The 19672-nt window shown below is 28.8% G+C and overlaps 1 protein-coding gene across 8 annotated transcripts in view; it reads right to left on the reverse strand.

Moving 5' to 3' along the window:
* Positions 1-4485: 4485 nt before the first annotated feature.
* Positions 4486-19672, reverse strand: part of LOC145260458 (plasma membrane calcium-transporting ATPase 2-like) — a 567808-nt gene continuing 552621 nt past the window's right edge. For 7 of the 8 annotated variants that reach the window (XM_080118538.1, XM_080118534.1, XM_080118531.1 and 4 more), the window contains one exon: positions 4486-5025. In XM_080118538.1, the coding sequence (XP_079974664.1) occupies positions 4813-5025 (213 nt within the window). In that variant the 3' untranslated portion in view covers positions 4486-4812. Of the gene's footprint in view, positions 5026-12024; positions 12073-19672 lie in introns of all 8 variants that reach the window. The other variant, XM_080118540.1, reaches the window with a different exon arrangement.

Consider the following 19672-nt stretch of genomic DNA (forward strand, 5'->3'; position numbering starts at 1 on the left):
TTGCAACAGCACCCATAATCAATTGATTAGAATGCAAGAATTCTAACCGTTTAGCCAAGAGAATTAACAGGTCATTTTAAGCTATATAAATATCAAGATATGACAGAAATTACAGTAGCCATTTCTAACACAAAATTATTTTAATGAAAATACCGCCGAGAAAAAACTTTTGCTTTACCTATTCATTTGAGGCCTACATTTAAAAGAAATTTCAAGAAAATTCAATACTGTTAAAACTATTTTCTTTTGCTTTGTTTTTTTTTTTTTGTCCCCCCCCCCCTCTTTCCAAATCTGTATTTTTTGCTTTGAGCCATTTTAAATCTAAGGAGAGGAAATAAGTACATGACTGTAGTCTACATTTTCAGATCATCAAATTAGATGTAGCTTTTGCTTCAATTATATATGTACTTCCGCTCCCCAGATTTAAGACAACAAAACCGTTAGAAATTGAACCGGATCTTCTTTAGTGTAATAAAATAGAGTGGAACTGTTAATGTCCACATCTCTCTTATATGAACAGAAAAGAGGTTGTCCTAACATCATCATCATCGGCATGATCAAATCAAAAAGTGAATTTAATGAGGAATGAATACTCAGATCAAATAAGTTTGAAGTCAAACGGACTGAAATATTCTCATCGAAAATAAAATAAAACATTAGGGTGAAATTTTAAGACCATTTAATCCCCTTTCTCCTCCAATAATGCATCCACAGAGGCACAAAGTCATAATCAATTTTTTTTTTTTTTTTTCTTTTTAAAAGGAGTGGCTGCAAGCAACAGTCAAGTGAAACAATTTTATACTTGCTTTTCAATCTGATGTTGATCCGAAAAGACCGGTTTTTCTTTTTTACTTCTTAAACAGGTGTGTATCGTTAACCACTTAGATAATCAGGTTTCCTGCCAATAAAAGTTAATACTCCTCCTTCCAAGCAGTACCATTCCACTATTATTATTTGTTTATTATGTCTCTGGAGGATCTCCTTTTTTGACAATTAACCACCTTCTCAATTAAACCCTTAGATATCTATAAGTAAAAATTTGGACAAAATCTGACCAAATACAGAGATGAATGGGGGAAAATATAAAAACAGTATACTAAAAAGAATCCAATTAACTCATATGGTAAGATTTTAATTTTTAGTTTTTATTGTTAAGACTTCCTCAGAAATGTATGAAAATGTTATTTTTTTTAACCTTTGCAAGTGAAATAAGACCGAAGATAGAAGTATACAGGAAGATAGAAAAAAGAATAGACAGGAGACAGAAGTGGAGAAAAGAGACAAAAAAAGGGGGGGGGGGGAAATTAAATTAAATTTACCTTAAAATGCTTAATGATGGTTAAAATAGTATAGAATAATTGAGAAAAAAAAAAAAAAAGGGATCAACATACTTTCAAAGAAAAAGTATCGCCATTTTTTTTTTTTTTTTTTTTTTTTTTTCTCAAAATGAACAATTTTATTTTTAAGATTTAAAAGGTCACGTTTCTTGGGTGCGAATGACAACCAGAGAAAAAGCATAAGTTTTTATTATGAATGACGCAAGTTGAATTATGTTTCAAATTGTAATTTGAAATGTATCTGCGGTGTTAAAATGATAGCTGAAGAAATTATCGAACTATCTAAGATTGGTTATTAAAAATAATTTCTTTATAACTAACCCTGTGTTGATAACTTAAATTCATAATTTGAGAGCAACAGTCTTCAGTCAGAACTGATAAGTTCAAAATATCCAGTTGATGAGCAAATATGTTTACAATTTAAAAAGGTTATGGAGTGTACAAATCATATCTGATAATCACATGATACATTTACCCGTCAACAATTAATAAGGTATACTATTCTTGCAATAAACACAGTCAAGACATTGCAGTTTGATTGTAGGGCCCAACTATGAGTGTAAAACAAAGGCTTTCATTAACCAACCAATCATAGAATAGCAGAAAAGTGTGGAATGATCTGTGGTTAGTTAGCCAATCCTAATACTCAACTAAAAAAAAAAGTTCTAAATGAAAGAACAGACTCTTGTAGGGCTCGACAAAAGACAGTCAGTCTGAGAGAGAAAGCGAAATCAGTGATTGAACAAAAACAAGAATAATAAAAGAAAAAAAAGACAAAGAATTCTTTACTGTACAATTTCCTCTAAAGAGACAAAAGTTCAAAGTAAATTTAAATGTTTCTAACCAAGACCTAGCACCAGTTAAATTCATTAACTTCTCTTTCCTACAAGAACATCAATACGACTTTTCATTTTTATAATTATACACCTGTGTACCAATAAATATTTGTTATTGTTCAAAACAAGTTTCTCCTGTTTTTGGGTTGCTGACAGAATAAAACACTCAAGTTCTCGATCAAGTTACATGAACACAAAAGTTCTGTGGATCTATTAAATATAATGTTAATGTAGAATGATTGACTTAATAAACACAAAATATTCAAATCTCACCATGCAAGTTAATTTGATGGCACTGGTTTCAGTATATTCATTTTCTTTCCATTCATCTCTGTATATAACATATATACTAAATAAAACAGCTTACATCTGTAGAGAGTGTTGGCAGTTGCCATCCTTAGATGTAAATTTTTGAGGATTGCTTTATTTGTGAAACTGAGGCTAACGATCAAACCTATAGTGTGGGTATCATTTGTGGCATTTGTATTTTATATATATATATATATATATATATATATATAAAATGGCAGCAAAGTCATGTTTGAACATCGAGTATTCATTGAAGTCCATAAAGTTTTCAAACAATATCTGTGCATGGACACTTATGTGAGATCAACTTTGCACAGACCCAATCCAACTATCTAAGTGACTGTCACCCTGACCCAAAAAGAAGAAGTCTACATAATTGGAAGCAACAGTCACCGCAGAAGAAAAAAATTCACACGATACACACACACTCAAATCTATTTAGGGATTAAACCCAACAAAGTATTAAAAAGTTTTGATTAGCAGCATACCTTGTTTCATCTTACAATGGCTTCTATCCAGATGTGACAAATTTATTCAAACATCAGTGAAAACAGCAATTTAGATTCGTCTCTTCATATTTAATGAGTAGTCAAAAAAAAAAAAAAAATTATGAAAACTCAAAGCTAAGGAAGTTCTTATAATAGGACAATTTTAATTGATATTTGAATTTTGTCGTATATGAGGAAGCCTTCAGAAAAGGCAAAGCATTACACTAAAAAAACCTTAAATCAGTTTTTCAGGTTTTATATATTTATAATTTATGAAGATACACAATCAGAATATAAAAATTACATAAAAACAAATGGTATTTATTTAAATGTTATTTTATAAACTGCTCAATGTTATATAAAAAAATATATAACAGAACTGATAAAATTCTGAAAATTACAACTCATCTTTTACAAATATCCAACATTTGAGGGGAGAGTTATGTACTTATGTAAAATAAGAATCAATGAAAAGTCAGGGATCCAACTAATTTCTACTTGAATGATTAAAAAAATGTTTGAAGTAAATTTTGTTCACTTTGTCGCACACCTCAGTTTTCCAGTCAATTCATAATCATCTTTTTAATTTTAAAAGCAAAAATCTTCTGTGTGAATAAAATTTTGATTAATAAATATTTAAAATAATTTCACATTTAATTATTTTTTAAAAATTAAACAAGCAGTTTTCAAATTTATTTACATAAAACAAAACAAAAAAAATGTTTAAAAAAAATTTAAGTTGAGATATCTGAGAGAAGAGGGGATTTTATATCGGTGAATTTATAATTTGATTCTACAACAATAAATTAGTATAAAAGATTAAGTGAACAATTAAAAACGACTTTTTTAAAAAAAATTAAGATTTGATTATTATTTTGTTTGTTAAAATAGCTAACAGATGAAAATCAATTTTTAGAAAGGCTGTACAATATTCAGAATAAATAGGATGACACATTTATCTTCTAGATTCGATTATATACAGCAAGATGCTGCCATCAAATGATTAATGCAATTGTTGTTTAGAGAAAAAAAAAATAATAATAATTTTTTTTTTTTGGGGGGGGGGGGTGTAAGAAAAAAAAAAAAGAGATAAAAAGAATTGTTTAAAAATTTCAAAATATTAAATGCCTTTTTAAAAGATAAAAAATAAAAACAAAACAAAATGGATAAATAGAAAAGAATTGCTTAAAAATTCCAAAATATTAAAACCCTTTTTTTAAAAGATAAAAAAAAAAAAAAAAAAAAAAAGAAAAGTTTCCTGACCATGTAAAAATGTTTATTTCCCCTAAAAAGATTAAAAATGTAGTGTGCAATTAGTTAAATAGAAAAAAAAGTAAGTAATTCTACACTTATGGTAGTGGATATAAGAATAATAGTAATAAAAATCATAAAAATATATATATATATATATACGCTCACACATAAAATTATATTTGGGAGAGGGTATCAATACATTGGAGAAATATGGGAATTAAAGGGTTTTATATTTTCTAACAACATTATATTATATGGGGCTTTTTTTTTTTTTTTAATTTTTTTATTTCTTTTGAAGTATTTTTTTTTTGGGAAATTTTTTTTTTTAGAAAAATTATTTCAAAGTAGAAAAATTGAGAAGGAGAGAAATTTTGGGGGAAAAACCTGGGTTATAAATGAAAACTGCACTCGGATATTTAAATATGGGAGATGGAGATAGAAAGAATGAAAGAATTGTGGGGTAAACAAAATAGAAAGATTGAGGAAAATATTTAGATTATTAATTGGAAATAATTTGTGGTTGTTTTCAGCTTGTCACAGATTGTCTTATCTTTTCTTTTTTCTTTTTTAATCTATTTAATATTTTTTTTAAGGTTCGTCAGCATATGGGATACTTTCGGCCCGATTTAGATAGGGCTTGTTAGGAGATTCAGCTTCGGGTGAATTAGGAAGATTGTTTTTTTTGAACGGTCCAGAACGTAGTTGAAGTGATGGCAGGCTGGCAACTGAAGGTCGACTGCGTTTGTCGTAGCTATCCAAATGAGTATCTAAGTCCATCTGGAAAGCATTGACCACACGAATCTGTAATTGGAAAAAGATAAGTTTAAATTAATCATCAGTGATAATTTCTTCCTCTCAACATGTCCATCAATCTTTATACATATATGTATATTAGGATTTTTTTTTTTTTTTTTTCTAAAAAAAAAAAAAGAAAAAAGTAAAATACGTTGTCTTTACTGACATTTGGTAATTAAAAAGATATCACAGTAGATCTAATTATAAAATGAAACACTATATGTATATGCATTTGTAAAATACTCTTACAATGTAAAATTATGTATATATACACTTCTCAAGGATAATTCCTCCCCCTACAACTTTCCAGTAACTTATATACATATATGTATATCAAAACACGTTTTTATTTTTTTTATTTTTTTAAATAATGAAAAAAAAAAAAAAAAAGGCAATTTAAATATAGACATTTTATAATTTAAAACAAATATATAAGATTTTATCTGATTATAAAAACTATATAGACATGTATCCTCGAGATAAACTCGGGGGTTACAAAAAAAAAAATAAATAAATAAATAAATAAAAATAAATTAAAAAAAATAATTTTTTTTTTTAAAAATAAATTAAGTATAAAATAAGGAAAAAATCCTGTACGAAAAAGAAAAAAAAACATATTGATAGAGAATAAGCAAAAATGACAACAATGAACACATGCCTCATGCAAATGCAAATATGAAGCTGGCCCATGCATTACAACCAGTGTAAATAGAGCTTACAATAATATGTTTGGTGTCAGTGCTGCTTGAAGAGATTGCGCTGCAGATGAAGTACTAGTTATAGAAATAATTCAGAGGGAAAGATCGAGAAACAATGGCAGATGGGGGGGAAATGGACTATGAATAAACTGTATTATTTTTTTTCCTAAATTTTGTGTAAAGCACAATACATTTAAAAAAAAAAAACAAAAAAAAAAAAAAACAAAGAAAAAGTTACTCAGGTGAAGCACTGAAAAATCGAAGTATTATTAAAAGTTGTGCAAAAATGTGTGCAGTTAGGATGTTATAAATTGTTTTCTATATTTCCAAAATTCAGAAGTCTCAGACTAATTTAACTGAATTAAAAAAAAAAAAATGTTAAAATAAATAATGTTATAACAGGGGAAATTTCAATTGTTTAAGATCAATTATTTCTAGCAATTAGTCATAATTTAACAAATTGGAATTTTGTGAAAATAAAATTAAATTGATGAGATTTTGAACGAATGTTCAATTTATCTGATAGGTTTAAACAAAGAAGTTTCCCCATTCAGCTGAAATGCAAAAATTTATAATATATATATATATATATATATATATATATATATATATATATATATCTATATATCTGTGTGTGTGTGTGTGTGTGTGTATAGAAGAAAAAAAGAATGGAACAAAGGATAAACAAAGAGCCAATACAAAATTTTTAAAATACCACAATAAGCCAAAAGATGGATATTTCACCTCTCATATAGCATAATTGCGATTCTTTTCTGTTTTATATTTGGCCTTCATTTTATTCCTTATACCATTTTAGGTACTTCTACATTTATCAACCCACAGTTTCCATAAAGCTTATCGGGTGCGCTCAACTGCTGATGGGAATAACCGGAAGCAGACGATCACAAAAGATTAAATGTTAAACTGCTGTGATAAAATTATGATAATCAGGAAAAACATGAAAATACAATAAAAAAAAAAAAAAAAATTACAAACATAAATCTAACCAAACCCTAATCTGTCCGATTAAAATCAATTTTTTATTTCTTCCAATTTATAAAAAGTAGCCTTCATAGATTCGTATAGCTAAAAGCAGACAGTGCATTCGTTTAAAATTGAGGAACGTTCGATCAAACTTTTCCGGTTATTTCCATCAGCTGCCGAGCAAGCCCAAGCCAACTTTGTGGAAATGGCGGTTCAGTAAACGCAGAAGCACCTCATTTTATATTATGTATTTTTTTGGATCGGTTTTCTCATATTCATAACTAATGTATATGGTGCATAATGTATTTCAGGAGAGATTTGTGATACATATACAAAAATGACTTGATATGAATTTACTAAGAATATTTTCGAGAATGTGTATATATATATATATATATATATATATCAAAATATTTTGAGAATAAGATTAAAAGTATTGTTTTGTCATTTTATACATGAAAGTCTCTTTCAGCTTTGATAATAACTTTTATGTGAAGTACTGATCACCTACATGCTAGGTTCACGTGGTATATCTTTATATTAGATGTTACTCTATGAAGACTTTTAGAAATTATTCAGCATGAGGATGCTTCGTTAGCTATTTTCTTAACTATGCTTCATATATAGGTCTAAAAAAATTAAAATCTGAGGAGCTACGAGGACAAATAATAAGGACAAATGTAATCATGAAAATTTTCTGCCATCCATTTCGGTGTTCCAATTCAGGGCTCTACATTGCGAGTGAAACTGTCGCATTTGTGAGTGATTTTTCAAAGTAGCGACTAGAAATAATGAAACGTTTATCTTTTTTTTAAATTATGTTTCTTTCACTGACAATCTTCCAAAGTTCACTATTGAGTGAAAAATATCTTTTCTTTTCAACTTTTTTTTTTTTTTTTTTAATAAAATGAACAAAATTAAATTATTTAAATAAAAGGTTAATAGAACAACATACTTCTTTTTTTTTTTTTTTTTTTAATCAAAGCTGTTAAAAAAAATCTGAAGAAATTAGAATGTTTATACCTTCAAGTATCCACATAAAATTTGTTGTGTATTTAGAATGACACTTATAAAAAAAAAAAATACAGAAAAATATGATGTACATACTCATCACAGAACGAAGATGTCCTATTCTAAAAATCATATGGGTTTGGCTGGTACCTTTTCTATTCGGCTATTAAAAGAAAATATTTAGTTGTCAACTAAAGATAAATTTGTCCATAGAGCCCTGCGATTAAGCAATTTTTCTTGACCGTTTCTGGCATAAAATGACTTTTACTTATCACACAAGACTTCTATTGGTATTTGTGGACAACATTTCAGATTCTCTCTTGACACACTATGCTCTTTTGTAATCAACCTCATAGATCTTCTAGGATTACAACCAATGGTCTGCTGTGCTCACCAAATAAATTCAGCTTTTTTTAATACTATCAGTGTGTCTAATAAGTGATAACTTTCCATCATAAGACTAACTCTTCTGAACTTTGTCAACAAAATATCAAGCAACTTTATCCTAAAATGCTATCTTCAGTCTTTATAGTCACAATAACTGTTCCTCTTCATTTGCTTTGTTATTAACAAAGGTTGCATTCTGAAATATAGAAAATATAAAGAAAATTTGTGCTTTAGGAAAGAATAGTGTATGTCCTCAAATACCTTATGCACCCTATACATATGTATTCATGCACATATTAGTTGGCTTACCTGGCATTGACCATAATTTTCAGCATGTGCGTGCGTGTCTAGTTGATCCATTCAATGTAGCTCTGGTGTCAGATATGCTCACTTATTTATGATAACGTATACCCCCACATTTGATACTACACTAAACAATTTGCATTGCTAACGAAATCCACATTGTGCTGCATTTTAGTTTGTTTTACTACATCATCTGATAGTTTCCACAAACATTTTAATTGCGCTATCTATATAATTATAAAACTCTGTGGACATTACTTTCTTGCATCTTGTTTTCCACGATCGAGTGATTCCATCTTTAAAAAAAGGGATGACAGTTGATCGTGGAAGACAAGATGCAAGAAAGTAAGGTCCACAGATATATACACGCCCATTTGATTGCTTCAAGCTTGTCTTCGATGATCAGGTGATTTCATAAAAAAAAGGGGTTGACAAATGAAAGTAGTGGAGAGTTGTATATATTGGTTTAAATTCTAGCTGATGGCACCAAGTCCTATATATATATATATATATATATATATATATTTAATTTTGATCTAACTACTATATATTAGGTTCAATATAATATTAGAGAATTGTCTCTATAATAATAATTATGTAATCTGCATGAATTAAAACCATATTTAAGGTGATTGGCGTGATCAGTTGCTTTCTCTCTCTCCTGTTAGTGGCACCTATTTTTATTTATTTATTTTTTTTTAAATGATTTTTTAATTCAATGAGGGTTTTGCATTTGTTTTTAAATGTTCTCTTGCGGCCTTTTGAGGGGCCTTTTCAACAAGTTGGCATCTGTTTTTAAAGTTTAAGTTTAAAAAAAGAACCCAGCCCGCCACACACACCATCACTATGGCAAACTGATTTCTTTCTTTAGATTTCATTATGTTATTTAAAAAGATAAATAAATTTGTATAAAATGACCAAAATTTTTATTTTTGAATGAATTGTTTACTTAAAATTTGGGTTTCCAGTAGTTAACTTTGTAAAGTGATTAAGCCATCTAGACTGTGTGTGTGTATATATATATATGTATATATAACATGCCTCCAGGTGTTGGTTGGTTGTAAAATGCACTCAAATATATTTTAATTTATGCAGATTTCATATTTATTCTTATGGAGTCAGTTCTCTATTGATTATTAATTTTTACCTGATATATAGTAATGATCTTCAAAGTTAAATATATATATATATATATATATATATATATATATATATATATATATATCACTTTGGTGCCATCAGTTAGAATCAAAACCACAACATTTAGCTCTCTAGTATTAGTCACTACCATCTGAGCTAAGATGACATGCATATCCAAACTTTACAAATTAATCAACTTAAATGTATAAGTGAATATTTGTGCATACACTGAGGAACACTAAGTTTACTGGCTAAAAATCAAATCAAATTTGCTTGACAGGTCTGAATCCCCTGTATATCAAGTTTCAAATCTGTAAACCAAAAATTGACAGAGCAGTTTGGTAAAGACTGTTTTGCACACACACACACACACACACATACACATATATAATGTAAATTTGTTTTGGTTCTTACATAAATTCATATGGAAGCAGTTAGATCTCCATAAGAACAAACATTATGTGTGTATGAATGAATAGAAAAAGGAAAAGCTGAAAAGTCAACATTTAGTTTTCATATTTAGAAGCTTTTGACAAGAAAGTCAGAAGGAAAAAAAAAACTTACTAAAAAGTAGCAAAAGCAAAATTTCCCGTATTGAAATAGCTCAATAATAAAATGAACTTAGAATGCTACTTCAACTAAATTTTAAATAGATCCACCAACAAGCATTCTGTACACAAATGTTATTTTTTTTTCCATTTTATTTTGCTTAGACACTTTTAAAAATAACAGTCATAAAAAAAAAAGACTTTAAAGTGCCAATAATTTAATTAGTTTTTTTTTTTTTTAAATAAATTTAATAATTTAATCTATTGTAATGCATGTTTGACCTAAACTAAAGTGCAGCCTATATATCTGAAGGAGGACATTCTTCACCTCAAACATGTACAATGCCTAGCCAAGTGCATGATGAAGGGAAATTCCATACTCACTTATAGAGGGTAGCTCTGTCACTGGACTTACCATTGAACAGCAAAAACTGTAGAGTGACCTAATTTTAATGCCATGAATAGTAAAAGTAGCCTACCTCTTTAAGATTATTTTTAATTCTTGCCATACCAAGTTCTCCAGTCATACACATGAGATATGTCAACTATTTCAGCTCATTAGGCGAAAGGCGCTTACTCTGCCTGCATTGCTACTGCATGGAACAGATTTCCATAGGATCTAGTCCTGCATCTCACTATAAGCATATCTAAGAGAGCTTTGGACAATGATTTTGCGGTCGTATAGAACTTTCCTACAATTCGCATGATATATATATTTTAATTTGGAAGTACAATTTTTTTTTTTTTTTGTTGACAATGTTTGGATTTGAATATATTTGATTCCTGGGCAATGCTGGGTTCAACTACGAGCATATATAGGAAAGTTTCTCTTACAAGAAGACTTTCATTTTTCACTGGATCTTGTCCAAAGTTGGCACAGAGATCCCACATTCAAATCCCTGCTCTATAGTATTTTCATGCCTACTGATTAAGAAAATTGGATCATTGTGTAGACGAATTGATTTCAAACTTTTGTTAAGTTTAATAATTTGTTTATTTCTTTTTAATTTTGTATGTAGCTTATTAAAAAAAAATTATTTTTTTTTTTAAATATTTAAAACCTGAACGTTTGTCAATTTTAAGGATGTTTTTTTTTTTATATCAAAAGTGGATGTATTTTTAAGTTGCACGTAGACATGATCATGAGTACGTACATTCCTAGATATAAACTGAAGCAGAAACAAAAGGTCTGGGCAATACCAGGTTATTTCTAGTTTTCAGTTTTTAAATATTAGTAATTAGAAAGTTCTGTTCTTAAAACATAAATTAAAGAGATAAAAGAAAAATGGTAAAAAAATTAGAAAATAAAATGTCTTTAGCGTGTATAAATTATTGAAACCAATCTGAAAATGCAGTAACAGACAATTGAGAATCAAGATTAAGTTAGATAAAAAAAAAAAATTTTTTTTAAATAAATAAAATAAATAAAATTAAAAAAAAAAAAAAGAATGCAAAGAAAACGAACAAAAAGAAATTATTAAAAGGGAAAAATAAAGAAAAAAGAAAAATATAAAGAGATAGAGAGAGAAAAAAAAAACAGAAGTCAAATGCTGGAAATATTCTTGAGTTAGATTTAAGTCGGAGAGAAAGAGAGACCAGTTTGAAATGGCTGTCATAGGCATCATTTCAGAGATAAACAAATTCAGTATAAGAGAGTATGTGAAGAGAGAAATGGAGGAGGATTTAAAGAAAACATTTTAATGTAAAACTGAAGCAGCCAGGAATCCCCGAATGCTGCTGTCCATGCGAATCGATTGAGAAAATAGATAAAATTGAAGAGAAAGAGATTAGCTTGATTGTAAAAGAGAACATGCGGAAAATATCAGTTGAGGAGTGCTGTTTGCTTGTTTGGTTTGTAACAGACATTTTTAGTCGGAACTGAGAAAAGAGATGAGAAAAACAAATCATCAGAAAATGCCGCGCAAAAACATTACCTTCCATTTGTGTGCTCACCGTAGAAACTGGGAGACTTAAACGGCAATCTAAATAAAACAAAATAGTGTGATTTTCCATGTCTTTCTCAGTTGGAAATGTCCATTATATAAAAAGCAAACAAGATCATATCGATATATAGTAACTAGTGGAAGTACCCACCCATATGAAAAGATGGGGTATTTACGATTTAAGTAAAAACTGAAGCATTTAAAGAAATAGATAAGTTACATAGCTAAGAGCAGCTTTAAACACAATTTCTAGGGGATAACCATAAAGAACAAAATTAGGATTCTAACAAGCTGGTTTCCATCTCTTTCTGTTCTTACTGCTACCGTCAACAGATCTTAAATACAAAATAATTTACTTTTTTTCAAAAACTATTTCAATTTGCTTTTATTTTAAATATAAAAACTTAATATGAAGTAACAGATTTTTTTTTCCTTATCGACTTGTTCCAACTAAATTTAAAACCTGGATACACTTGATTAATTCACATCAGATCTGTGAAACTACATTTTAATACCGGAGAATCTTAAATGACAATCTAAATCAAATAAAATGGTGCGATTTTCCATGTCTTTCTCAGTTGGCTATGTCCATTATATAAAAAGCAAAGAATATAGATAAATAACTAGTTAAGTATCCATTTATACCATAAGTGTGAGAAAGATTTTATAATTATATCATGAAATCATATCCTTTACATAACATTATTAAAATGAATATTAAACATTTTTTTTTAAAGAAATCTTTAGAAAATAAACATGATTATTTCTCAAAGAATGTGAAATAGCATTACGTCGACTGGAAAAATATTTGAATTTTGAAACTGATAATTCAGTGTCATGAGAATGAACCATTTACACTGGCTTATTTCAACAGGTCTCAATCTTTTGCACTACAAGCCACCAAGAGGGACATGTAATTTAGAGTGTATATATTAAGTGGGGGGGGGGCTGCAAGGAAACCGAGAAAAGCGGACAAATAAGTGACAAACGCAAGTGAGCCAAACCCTCCTTCTCCCCATTTAAATGCCCAACCTGGATGGAAGTGGTGTCCTACTGCTAGAGTAACACTAACAAATTAATTTTTAAATTTTGGCCTCAGCAGACTAAATCAGAGAGTAAGCCAATCTAGGATGACTAAAGCGTGATAAGTTCATCAGGATGCTGTGTACATGAGCTGCATGCTTGCCTGAGCACACAAGGTATTCACACAACAGTTGGGCATTTTTAATTAATTCATAAGTCGCTAAAAACTAAAGCACTTAAAAAAACAAAACAAAAAAAAACAAAGCAGAAAAAATTTACATAGCTAAAAAGCAGCTTTAAATACAAATTTAAAGTGAACACTTAAAAAAATAAAAATACAATTAGCATTGTAACAAGCTATTTTCAGTCCCCTTTTCTGTCTACCACTAATCTTAACCTCACTGCAACACTCACTAATCTTAAATACAAAATAATTATCTACTTCTTTCAAAAACTGCATCTAATTTGCATTTTGAATTTAAATATAAACTTAAAGCATAAAAGGACTATTTTTCCCCCCTATAGGCTTGTTCCAACTAGGTTGATTAATTCACGTTGAGACTGTCAAACTAGATATTACACTGAAAATCAGTTACCGACTCAGGAGATTCACTTGCTACTTAGCACATGAAAGTGAAAAAAAAAAAAAAAAATGTGTAAAGAAAAACAAAAAAGCAAAAAAAATAATGAATAAAAATTTAAAAAATAAGATTTTGTCGAAGGAGATTTTGCTTGTTTTATGTAATTGCAGAGACATAAGTGCAGTCATGTTTTTAAATTTAAAGCACAGAGAGTAATATATGTTAATAAAAATTCTAAAAACACATTTATGACATTAATATTTTATTGTTGATATGGTATTTCTTACACGTCTTTCATTGAATGGTATAGATTGACCAATAATCAATCAGAAACCAATATAAACCCAACAGAAAAAAATAGTTTCACAAAAAAAAGTTAAAAAGGAAATAAAGTTCTTCAAGTCATAAGAGTAAAAAAAAAATTTTTTTTAATCTTATAGGTTATTTAGAGATCTTCCCAGAAAAAACAAAAAACAAAAAAACAGTTTACACACGGATGCCATGAAGAAATTAATGCATTTATGCCACCATAATTTTATCAAATAAATGTAGCTAGGATATGATAAAATGATGACATAAATGCATTAATTTTTCCCCTGTGGCATGAGGGTTCAAAGTGTCCTTTTCTGGAAAGATCTTTAAATAACCAATAATCAGGTTTTTTACTCTTATGACTTTCAAAGAACTATTTTCTGTTTTTCAGCTTTTGTCCTTTTCAATAAAAAAACAAAACAAACAAACACAAAAAACTATTTTTCTTACAGATTTATATGGGTCTCTAACGAGTTGTTTGGTCAATCTATACCATTCAACAAAACACATGTAAGATGTACCAACAATTAAATGATATGAAGGCTATATAAATATATTTGTAGTTTTCAAATGTTTACTAATGATATACATGCTCTGAAAGTGCAAATCCACTCGTATTGAGCTTGATTAAATCTGGCAATTTTGAAATAACTTTATTGAATATATACATTAAAAGTATATACATTTTACTATCAGAATGTGTGTATGTGTGTGTGTGTGTGTGTGTATATATATATATATATATATATATATATATATATATTAGTGATGCGACGATTCCGATATTTTTCCCATTTCAGATACAATTACCAATTCTGATTCTTTATACATTTCTAAATATTCAATTACAGAGTTGTCATTTTTCCTGATTACTGTAAAAACACATGTTAAGTGTGAAGATATTTTCTTAAACGTAAAAAAAAAAATAAAAAAATTGTGGGGGATGATCTATAATCTTAGTTTTACTAATAGTTTAAAATCAACAAATATTTATTATTTTATCATTACTACCAGCAGTGGAAGTGCTTTAAACAAAATCAAATTAAAAAAAAAAAAAAAAGACAATCAAAAGAATTGATTTATGCATCAGAAAATAAGTACAAATTTTTCTGATTCAGATACCATCAAAGTTCCGATTTTTCCGATTTCGATTAATCATCCCAAAACTAATATATTATATATATATATATATATATATATATATATATATGAGAGAGAGTGAATGCATGTGTGTAGTGGATATAAATAGGAATAAGGTAAAAAGCAAAGAAGAAACTAAATATTAAAAAAAAAAAAAATGAACACAGAATCATGATTCTATATTTCATTTCAGTTATAAAACTGTCTTGAATCTAATAATTGAAACGAAATATCAAATCAAGATTCTGTTTTCATTTTTTATTGTTTTTTTTTTCAATTTATTATTTACTGGTTACCTTATTGCTACATACACTGTCATTTATTCCTTTAAATTTTTCACACATCCACATTAGAGGAAAAGTGGTTATAAAATTCTAATAAATTAGGCTTCAGAGTTTATGGTTTCAAATAAATTTGACTTAAAATTTACAAGAAAGTTTGAAAGAAAAAAAAAAGTTTTGTAAACCTATTTACATATCTTTCACTGATCGTCTCAGAAAATCAGAAATCTTTGAAATGGAAATGCCCAATCTAGCGATGTAACCCGAGTCCAAGTGTTATACTCGACCACAGTGCCACAATGAAATTGGCTATGAAACAGAAATTTTGTCATATCAATTGTGGTTTTTAGTTTTTGGCCAGTTTTTAATTTTTAGTCAAACTTGTGCTCACATGGAATAAAAAAAATATATATTAGAATAAACACCCCCTCTATATTATGAGAACTCATTTCCAACAATATCTTTATATCCTGTGCTTGTTTTGTTGACAATTAGTTAAGTGCTTAAGATGGCACCAGTGGTAGGTGGTTAGTCTTTCTAGGGCATACATTTGAATCCTGTAGTAATCTTAGTTCCTTTGCTTATTCACAGCCCTGTGGATTAAGCAGTATATCAGCAACATTCAGTTACTATCAAATGGAAAAAAAAAGTCAACTCATTTTCAAGTTCAGATGGAAGAGGATTTTATACCAGAAAAAGAAAAAACCCTAATGTCAATATTCTTGTGACAATGAAAATAAACCCCATGAAAAACACCACAGTGCATATTTTCATACCTATCCAGAGTTAGACAATACATCCTGACAGAATTTAAATGTAATACATAAAAAAAAAGCAGCGTTTTATTTTAAAAACTTAATCTACATAAATACATTGTCTACTAAAAATAAAACTTAAAAAGGAAATCAAATTCAAATGTGTCCTAAGTTTAACTGCATAATTGAAATTTACTTACTGATAACGGACAAGAGTGTTTTTTCTAAGATTATCTCAAAAAAGTAGTTGACCATTTCAGAAACCAATGACTTTATTCACAACATTAGTGACATCAGTGTTGCCTCTACTAATACTGAGGATTAGTCTTTAGTTAGCACTATTCCGTTCATAATGATTATCATATAAGGGATCATATGAGACTGAAGTTGGGAAGGAACATACTGAATTTATTTTCTAAATATAGTTTGAATGTTGCCATTTTACAAAAGAACTTTTTTTAAAGCCTAAAATAACATCCAATTCTTCATCAGTAAATTTTTTTTTACTGATGAAGAATTGGATGTTATTGGATGTTAAAAAAAGGTAAGGAAATCCAGTAAAACTTAAGACAGCAGCATAAATAATGACAAAGATAAAAAATACAAAGATACAAAAAAAAATAAAAAAAATTTCCAGCGCACTCAGTAGAAGAAATTACTTTTTGATATTATATACTTTCAGAATTTAAAGACAGACATGTTAAAATAGTTAAATCAATCTATGGATCTTGTTCACTTGTTTTTTGTGCAAAATTGACATCATAAATGATGGCGCTACAAAAGTATTACATCATCGAAACAGATGGGAGATAACCATGCATAATGAGTGGCGTCAGAGAATGATGACGTCATCAATCAAATCAAAAAGAGTGAAATCTAGACTCAAAAGGGCAAACGGCAACTACTAGATGGGCATTTAGGTTGAAAGGATGATGATCGATTTCTAAAAAATTCTCTTGTTGAATTGAAGTTCTGATGCAACTGGGATGATTAGATTGGGGCAAATACAAGCTGTTAGAATTTCAATTTCCCACAATCTACACTTCAACACAGAAACTGTCTGTAACATTACATTTATCTTTTCCATCTCCGATACTAAATGGGGGGGGGAGCAATTATTTTTTTTCATATTTCCTCAAAATAGTTTGTTTTTTCGCAAGATTTTCATGAAATTATAACTATGAACGAGCCAAGTCTGTTGAGAAAATTACAGATTCGATAATGACAAATTTGGTACCCATCATGAGAGCTTTCTTTTTCAGTGAAGTTGGATTGCTCACAATAAAATTATCTCATGCTTAAATTTGATGCAGTAGGAGGTAAGTAAATATACTTATATACCACCAAATGAAACTTGGTTTTTATTAATTGAATTTAAATTAAAAGATAAATATATTTTTTTTAAATCACTGGTAATAATTAATCAACATCTTTTTTATTTTAATCTGTTTAACTAAAAAATATATACTAGCAAGATCCCCCAGTGTTGTCCCAGAATGAATAGGTACTCGAGTACTTTTTCTCTCAGTCAGGATCATCATATCATTTTTATTATTTCTATACTTTTCAAGTAAAATAAAAACGTTGTCTTTCTTAAAAGATACAAGAAAGCTAATAAATAAAAAATAAAAAATATTGCATTTCTCATAAAATTTTACTCAAACAAAAAGAAATAAATGCTCTTGGTATAGGTCTTTACTAGACAGAAGAAGTACCAAATATTTATAATGAATACTAAAAGTAGAGTTTCAAAGTTTTAAAATCATAATCTATATGAATATTATTTGGAAATGAGTGACAGATGTCATAAAATGAGGAATCGTGTGAAGAAGGAAAGGAAAAAGAAAACCTTTTTAATCATAGAAAGAACAAAACTATTTTGAATAATATATTTTCATACAATACTGCCGTAACAACTCAATATTAGAACAAGAAAGCTATGGATCCATTTTTTTTTTTTTTTTGGTTAGCGTTCTCTAATTAAACATATGCATACACACAATACTATTAAAATAGATTCTGGAATTCCCTCCTTGTTTCCTGCTTCTTGACTGTACTAATCCACAGAAGTTTAAATGTAATGTGAACAGATCTTGCAGCTCAACTCCCCACAGTCCCATTAGACACGATCTCTAATAGTAGCTCTTTAAATTCCAAGTAGCAATATACCTTATTTGGGATTACAAAAAAAAAAAAAAAAAAAAAAAAAAAAAAAAAAAAAAAAGTTTGTGCATAAAACATAAAATCAACTTCTGAAAAACAGTCGTCCAGATATGAAATCGGAAACCAAGACAGAAAACTTTGTACATAAAAAAAAGCTCAATGTACTTTCAGATAGAGCGCTATCTATATTTATAAAGACAATGGGATTAAAAATCAGCTTCCTATTCACGATAGAAAGCTTTTTGATAGTCAGGCCTATGGAAACAACATATTAAAGCCAACTAATTTGCATATTGCTTTGTAAAACCAACTCAAATTAAAAATTATTTTTTCTTATTTGATAAAGTAAACTTGTATGAATTAAACATTTCTGAACTGCTGGATTCTGCTGTCGGCATTGATAGAGACCGCGTAATGGTAGCCAATATCCTAAATAAAAATGATACTATGGAACATTAGATTCAAACTTGGCATCTCCACATTGTCAAATACTGTTAGTTTCCTTATTCGATAATTGTTTTTGTCTTTTGCATTTTTTCCCTTTATACTGCCATGGTCATAAAACCGTTAGCAATAGACAGAGGGTACGAAGCTATTTAGGGAATACATAAAACTTAGCAACATCACGATAGTCAATACAAAATCTAAAAATGTGACAAGAGGCAGCACGTTCAGGACTGCAAAATAGAATGAGAAAGAAGATCACCGATACATATGAGCAAACACCAGTGTGATTATGTAGTAGACAATGTGAATGCATATCATCACACGTTTGGTCTGTTCAGCCGGAGCACAGGGCGATATTTAAGCATTGTGGCGGGGCAAGTACTATGAAATAATCTGTATGCAACAGAAGCAACTGTTAGATTTCGGTGAGTAGATAGCAGATCTAATCCAAGTAGATTATATACACCAGAGCTAAAGTTCAAATACTTTCCATATCAGCATTTGGGCTGAAAAGAGGTTTAGATTATACATGTGAACCTTCCAAAACCTAAAGTAAAGCAAAGAAAACAATTCAATGCGAATCATCCCAATTAAATTTTTTGAAAGCCATTAAAAAAAAGTTTATTATAAAATTAAATTCAAGCTCTATTTACAAAGATTTCCTATACGGTGGATAAATATTTAGAATTTTGATCGAGTCTATTTACATGCCTCCCCACAAAGGCAGAGTTAGACATAAAATCGGTTTTTAATGTAAGGAAAATTCAGCTTCTCAAAGAGGAGCACTCTAGACTGGGACAAAATTAGAATTGAAGTCTTTCTAATACTTTCCAGTCAATTTACTTTTGGGAACGGCTATTCTTGGTTTCTTCAATAATTAATAAATTTAGTTTATCATCTGGACACTTATCTATTCTTAACGAATATTTTAATATAT

This window comes from Euprymna scolopes, chromosome 36 (genome assembly GCF_053919585.1).
Source record: "Euprymna scolopes isolate OS-2025 chromosome 36, ASM5391958v1, whole genome shotgun sequence".
Classification (NCBI taxonomy): Eukaryota; Metazoa; Mollusca; class Cephalopoda; order Sepiida; family Sepiolidae; genus Euprymna; species Euprymna scolopes.